The sequence below is a fragment of the Micromys minutus genome (genome assembly GCF_963924665.1).
Source record: "Micromys minutus genome assembly, chromosome: 12".
Classification (NCBI taxonomy): Eukaryota; Metazoa; Chordata; class Mammalia; order Rodentia; family Muridae; genus Micromys; species Micromys minutus.
The window spans coordinates 36391300-36398660 of record NC_137981.1 but is presented as its reverse complement, the minus strand read 5'-3'; the positions used below and the strand labels follow the sequence as shown (position 1 = coordinate 36398660).

Below are 7361 nucleotides of genomic sequence, written 5' to 3'. Positions count from 1 at the left end.
TCTTGGCCTTTCTGTGTGTGAGATCTGTCTGGCAGAGTTGAAACAAGGATTTAGAGTATAGTCTCTAGCACAGACACAAAATAAAGGGGCAAAAAATGGGGCTGGGCAGTGGTGGCACTCACCTTTAATCCCAGGACTCGGGAGGCAGAGGCAGGTGGATCTCTGTGAGTTTGAGGTCAGCAGAGTGAGTTCCAGGACAGCTAAAGCTAAACACAGAGGAACCCTGTTTTGAAAAACACCAAAGGGGGGAAAAAAGCAATAAATGATGCTACTTGAGGACTGATTGAAAAGGGGCTATAGTCCCTTCAAAGGACTCAGAATAGCCTCTTCCTAGACTCCACCTCCAGTCAACAACCCACAGGTCCTTCCTTTGGCCAATTATGCTAGGGCATGACGCATGCGCTCTCATCACCCCCCCCCCGTGCTTTTTTTTTTTCTCTCTCTTCCGGTTTTGGAACCGCCCCCTTCCCGTAGCGCCCCGCCTCCCGAAGCAGTTCCGGTTCGGCTGGCCGCTGCTGGCGGCACGGCTCCGACGGGGCCGGAGCGATGCCCGCGCGTAGCCGACCTGGCTCCCGCCCGCGCTCCGGCTCCCTGCCCCGGCCTTCGCGTCTGCCTCTCCGGGCGCTGAGCTCCGACTACGCGCCGAGGACCCCCGACTCGGACGGCGCCTTAGACACCGGCTCCGAGCTGGGTCCCCGCAGCCCGGCTCCCACCGCGGAGGTGAGCGGGCGCCAAGGCTGATGAGAGGGGAGATTGGGGGGCGCCTGCAGCCAAGGGTGAGTGGAGAGCCGGGGACGCTAAGGTCCGCGGGGAGACGGTTGGGGGAGCCAGGGGAGACGGCTCTGGAATGGAATCTGGAGGAAACCAGGGGGTTGAGCTGACCCGCGGGCTCAGAGGGACGAGGCGCAGGGGCTGAGGCCCTTGCTACCCAGCTAGTGAAGAAGGGACGTGCAAGAGGGGTCCCGGAATCCGGACCTGGAGGAGGAGGTGCCCTGGGTTATGGCCACAGAGATGAGGGATAGGAAGAGCTGGCCCCGGGGCCGTCTGTAACCCGCTTGAGGGTAAGGCAGCCGGGTGGGGACTGACAGCCACCTGACTCGGTGGGAATGGTGGCTGGCTTCGCAGGGCCCGAGTTAAGGTTGGCTGGAAAGAGGGAGGTGCTGTCGGGTGGGAAGTCACTTGACCTAAAGGCTAGAGAGGAAAAGTCCATGGGGGGAAAAAGGAGCCCTTGGGGGATCTATTTAGGTCCTTGGCTTTTTTACAGGTGTCTTTCAGGTGTCAGGGATCCTCTAGGTAGTGGATGAGGGCTTTGAGGCTTGCTTGTTTGTGATTCTTTTAAGAAGCTGGATTGCGAGGGGCCGGTATGCTTCGCGGATTCTACAGGGACCGGGGGAGGCGATTGGAGAGAGGAAGTGATGTTCAGAGAGGGTAGTGATTTGTGAAAATAAAGATGTCACTCAGATTTCTTCCGACGCGAGTGGTTTCTTTGCGCTTCGTTCTTAAGACGGTTCAGATGTTAGGCAAGCTTAAGTCTTTAATACATTACCTTTACATTTTAAAAATTAGACCTGCAAGGGGAATTTGAACGCTTGGATTTTACAGATAATTAAGTGCGAATTGTTAACACTTGCATACGGCTTGAGTTGACCCACATATTAGCCACAGGGAATGGAAATATGGTCCGTGGAAATTCTTGGGTTAAGAGGGCATTTATGACAAGTAGTGAAACCACCTATAGTCCAGAAACCTACAAAATGGTCCCATTAGTAACTCGAGGATTGGAGTTACCTCGTAAAAAAAAATTTTTTTTTTTTTTTTTACAGCTTTTTCAGGATCAGTATTCTCTTGCTATTTAGCAGATTTTCCTCATGAATGGAATTTTTTTCTCTTAGTGATCTAGAAACATAAAGGTAATAAGAGGAGGTTATGGTTGGCAGTTGACAAAAGAAACGGGTGAGCACACAGGTGCTTTTTCTAGAAGATGTAGTACCAAAGTTGTAACTCTGCCAGAGAAGTATTGATCCCAAAACTTTGTGTTCATATAAATAAGAAATGATATTACGACTCCTTTGACTTTTAACTGAGGCTCATTGAGGCTCCTTGCAGCTTATCAGATAGGTTTGGCCACATTGTTGGGCATTTCACAGCCAACTTTTAATTATTTTTTTACTTTAAACAAGCATCCACTGCCTAATCCTCACAACATGATCATTTCTGATTGCAACACGCTTTTAAATTGGTTTGTGACTGGACCTTAATAATCAGACCAGCAAATGCTCAGTGGCTAATTTCTATAAAAAATAGGATATTCCTTTGCTCTTCTGAGGCTGTCAGAAAGTAGGGTCCTTCAGTAAAGATGATCGCTAGATTAAGAATTTTATGTAGCATTACCGTTTATATTTCCCTGACAGACTGGGAACCTTCAAAGGAACTTGTTTTTGTATTAGCTCTGATTTTTGAGGGGGAAGGAGGGCAGGGACGAAGTCTCAATGTGTAGCACAAGCTAACCTTTAACTCGGGATTCTCCTGAGTCAGCCTCCTGAGTGTTTGGATTACAGACATGCCCTACCTCTCCCGGCCAGATTTAGCTGAGTAAAAATTTTGATGTATGAAAATGTACTGAACAGGAACACAAGAATTCTGCAAGGGTACCAGCCTAACATGAGATTAAAGAGAGAAACTGTTGGACGGAGTAATAAAATTAACGGCTTAGGATACCTAATGCAGGCTGTGTTTTCATTTCCATTTGCCGGTTCTCACAGCCTCCTAATTGTAGAAAAAATGAGTTTTACAGTAAAGCAGCTACCGTGAGGCAGAAGGAGCCTTCACAACTGCAGCAGCAGGATTGGCAGGTACAGTTAGAATGATTTCAGTCACATTCTCCTCATTCTGCAGAGCTGCTGTTCATGCTGTACTGTTGCCTGTAAACAGCTTGATTTTGATGTCACATCTTCAGTACTTTAAAACTTTGCTGAGATATTGCCATTACTTTCCCCTAGAGCTAGGATTGAACAGGTTTTAAATTAACTTGTTAAATCCAGATGTTCTAATGGATGCTGTTATTATTTTGTCTTAGAAAAATGCTGTATTAGCCTGTAACTAAATGTTTACATAGCATTCAGGAGGCTCTGGGTTCAGTCCCTAGTAGTTAGAGGAGGAGAGCCCTGTTAGTTAGCTTGTTAAAAATCTTAAAACTTTTGCTTAGAAGCCTGACATAACATATGCCACTTATTACTAGTTGTAACTAGTATGGCTATTAACTTAAAGGATGTCTTTTCTGTCTGCTTAATGGAATTTTAAACGTTAACTAGTACATTTTCATAGTATGTACTGGATTATGAAGTTTTGGTTCAGATTATTCTGTTACATTGACTAGATTTGGGGATACAGAGTACAAAAATAAAGATTTTAATCCGGGCACAGTGGTTTATACACTGTGTAATCCTGGCACTCAGGACAAACTAAGAGGATCAGGAGTCAAGGCCAACCAAGCTCATCCCTGTCTCAAAAGGAGGGGAGGGAAGTCAGGCAAACTGTAGTTTAGTTGACAAGTTTTTTTCCTAATGAGCTTGAACTCTGAGGTCAATTGCCAGTAAAAAATAAAAACAAAAGACTTTAGTTAATATGTCAAACTGCCAGCTTGACTAAGAATCAAGGTTTTGTAGGTTCAGCTTACTTGCTAGAGTGTTGTGGCATGGTTTTAGGTCAGGAATCTTGCACCAAGTTTCCCACTGAACTTTGATTGCTATGTCAACACTTGATGTAGCATGGCTACAAATTAGCCACCGTCGCCTGTCACGTTCACCTGCTCTGTGTGAATAGAACAGGTACAACTCAGTGGTAATAGCTCTGATTTAAAGCTCTGATGGAACCAGACAAGACTTAAGTTCCTTTAATACACACGAGAACTCTTGAGTATGCTAGTGGGATGCTTAGGGCAGCAAACACACATGGGCCTCAGAATTGAGGTTCACCCACGAGGATGCTGATGAAAGCAGGGAACAGCTACACTTCCCTGCTCTCAGCTGGTCAGAGGTGGTATTCAGGTACTATAAGGCCACTACCAAGACACTGAAATACAGAGGGTAGGAATTGCTTCTGCATCTCTGCAACTGTTTTTGCAATGTTGAGTTCCTATAAAGTGTTTTAGAAAAAAAACGCCCTGAGCTTGCTAAGAAAAGTAAAATGTCTTTGGGTAAATTTAGAGAGAATGTTTTTTATTTACTCACTGAAAATTTGCTATTTAGAATGTTACATATTTCAAATGGAGTGGAGAAAAGCTGGAGAATCAAATTACTGTTACAGAGTTGTTAATCATGAAATTTAGAGAGACGTGCCCAAAGTGTGGTAAAGTTTATGGTTTTTGCTTTTGTTTATGAATCTGAAAATTGGTATAATTTGTGTTTGTTGTGTGCATATTATATAGACTATATTAGACTAAATTTGGAGTCAGGCTTATGTTGTCCTGAGTGTGGTTTTAAAAAAAATCTTTTTATTTACTAATATTTACTTACCTACTGATTTATTATGGGAGAGTGTGTCAGGTGAGCCATGGCACATGTGTGGAGGTTAAAAGGCAACTTGATGGTCAGTTCTCTCCATGGACCATGTGGGTCGTAAGCATGGCATCTAGGTTGTCAGACCTGGCAGCGGGCACCTTTGCTCACTGAACCACCTCACTGGTTCACAGTGATTTGTTTGTTTAGTTAGTAAATATTATGAATCTTTCTTGAATAATTTGCAACCACTCAGAGCAGAAATGAAAGTAAATTTTCTAACAGGCATTTTCTTTGTCAGTTTTAGTACTCTTAGATTGTGTTTGTGGTAGCTGGAAAATGATCACCTTACAGACATCCCAATCCCTGTAATAGCCCACTGTCTATAAGAGAACCCAGCCCTACAAGAGGATAGTACTCTCATTATTTTGTTGTTCCAAAGAAAGCTAGGCACATTAATGATCAACTGCAGCTTTCTGTCTTTCAGACGTATCTCAACCATATAGGTATACAGTCAAGAAAGGTTTAAAGACTGAATCACATGTAAGGGGGCTGCCGCAAGACAGTGTGAATTATGCCTATTTTCCCAAGGAATGTATGTAGAGCCAAAGCTGTCACCTACCACTGTATGGAATGAAATCTAGGTGTGTGGCACCTGGTGTGGTGGCCCACGCCTTTGGTGCCGACACTCAGGTGACAGAGGCAATTGGTCTCTGAGAATTTGAGGCCTGCTTTAGAAATTGAGTTTCAGGACAACCAGGGCTGGTATACAGATAAACCTTGTCTCAACCAAAAGAAGAAGAAACTATGTGGACATTCTCTTTTTTTTTAATTGTTCATTATCTCTGTTTCCCTAAGGAGAGTTTTTTTCAGTGATAGGAATCCAGTTCAGGCTTTCTGCAAGTCAGTCAAGCATCCTACCAGGAAAGTGGGACTTTTGCAGCCCTAGAAATGTATTACCCTTGTTTATTATTTCCTCAATCTCTTCCCCCTAAGTCCCCACCCCTTTGAAACAGGTCTTATCACAGATCAGAATCGCTCAGGTACTAGAATTAAAGGCATGCTCTGTCATACCCAACCTAGTCCTGATCATCATTTTTAAGACTGTTTATTGTCCTGCCTTGAGGTATGGTTTTCACTTTTTTTTTTTTTTTTAAGCTTTTTTCTTTTCTATTTGTTTTGAGACAGGGTTTAATTTCTCTGTGTAGCCCTGGCTGTCCCAAAACTTGCTTTGTAGACTAGGCTGGCTTCAGAGATCCATCTGTCTCTGCTTCCCTAGAGCTGGGATCTAAGGCGTGGGCCACAATTGCTTGGCAGATTCTCAACACCACTCAACAGTAAAACATTAAAAAACTTGTAATGATTATCAAAACAGTAGTTATCCAAACACCATAGTCAGTGTTTATAAATCAAGTTTCTTCAGTTGTAAATTCATTTAGGGCAGTGGTTCTCAACCTTCTTAATGCTGTGACCCTTTAATATAGTTCCTCATGCTATGATGACCCCATCATAGAATTATTTTTTTTGCTACTTTGTAACTGTAATTTTGCTACTGTTATGAATCATAATATAAATATCTGATACACAGATGGTCTTAGTGGACCCCTGTGAGAAAAGGTCATTCGACACCCTTCCAGGGGTCACAACCTGCACACCCCACCAGTTGAGAATTTCGGATTGAGGGGCATTTGATTGTATGGCTGTCACAGAATCCAAAGGTAAAGGATGAAGGCTTCATGCAGCTGTAGCTCAGTGTTTTAGAGGTCTTGTACACAAGAAAATGTGCACATTTACACAAACACACTTGAGAATGTTACAAGAGAAATTCATCAGGGCTGAGATCCACAGCTCAGTGGCAGAGCTCTTGCCTGGGGTGCTTGAGGTCCTAAGTTCAATCCCCAGTACTACAAAACAATAAAAGACCAAGCAGATTTAGATCACTGTAGTTACTGTCTGACCATAGAAATTGATTTTTATAGAACTGAGCAGATCAAGAGGAAGAGTTCGATTTTATTGATGTGTTTTCTCTATTCTAAAGATTATCTAATGATAAATTAGAACTTATGTGATCTCTTGTGTATTGATATAATTAAGCCTGATAGAGTTTTAAATCTTTTTAGTTAGGAGTGCCTACCTGTTTTTTCCCAAAATATACTTTTAAATCAACAACAACCAATTGTATAAATTTGTATTTTTATTTTAATTAAGAAATGTTTTAGTAGTGTGTGTTTGTGAGGTATAGAGTGGTAATTCACTGTGTATTTACAGTTTATAATACTCAAATCAGCAAGTTGATTATCACTTTAAACTCTGTTGTGTGTGTGTGTGTATGTGTGTGTGTGTGTGTGTGTGTGTGTGTGTGTGTGTGTGTGTGAAGGCTGAGAGGCTGAGGCTCATGCTGGATTTCTTTAGTCACTTTAGGTTATAGTTAGAGACTGGTTAGTTCACTGAGCACATAGACAGGCTGGCTAGTGAGCGTGAAGAATTCTGCTGTGTCTCTCCCAGCCCACGCCAGGATTACAGGCAAACACTGCTGTCTGTGTGTGGCTTTCTTGTGTGGGTGAATTGGGAGCTCAACTTCCCTCATGTTCATGTGGCAAGTTATTGCCTGAGCCACTCTTCCAGTTCTCCATGTCTTTAAACATTAAAAGTGGATTTAACTCAAAATTTCACATTTTTAGAACTACACAGTATGTGACCTATTGAGACTGGCTTTCTCTCGTCTAATGTCCTTGAAACTAATCCAAGGTATTGGATATACAATAACTCACTCATTTATATTGCTGGGTTGTCAACATGGAATCTTTTGGTTTCTTGGACATCTCAATTACTACAAATAGTGCTGCTGTCACTTGTAGGAGTTTG

At 42.9% G+C, this 7361-nt stretch overlaps 1 protein-coding gene across 2 annotated transcripts in view; it reads left to right on the top strand.

Moving 5' to 3' along the window:
* Positions 1 to 510: 510 nt before the first annotated feature.
* SAMD8 (sterile alpha motif domain containing 8) overlaps positions 511 to 7361 on the top strand; it is a 40091-nt gene continuing 33240 nt past the window's right edge. The window contains exon 1 of one of the 2 annotated variants that reach the window (XM_080926932.1): positions 511 to 720. In XM_080926932.1, the coding sequence (XP_080783058.1) occupies positions 547 to 720 (174 nt within the window). In that variant the 5' untranslated portion in view covers positions 511 to 546. Of the gene's footprint in view, positions 777 to 7361 lie in introns of both variants that reach the window. The other variant, XM_080926933.1, reaches the window with a different exon arrangement.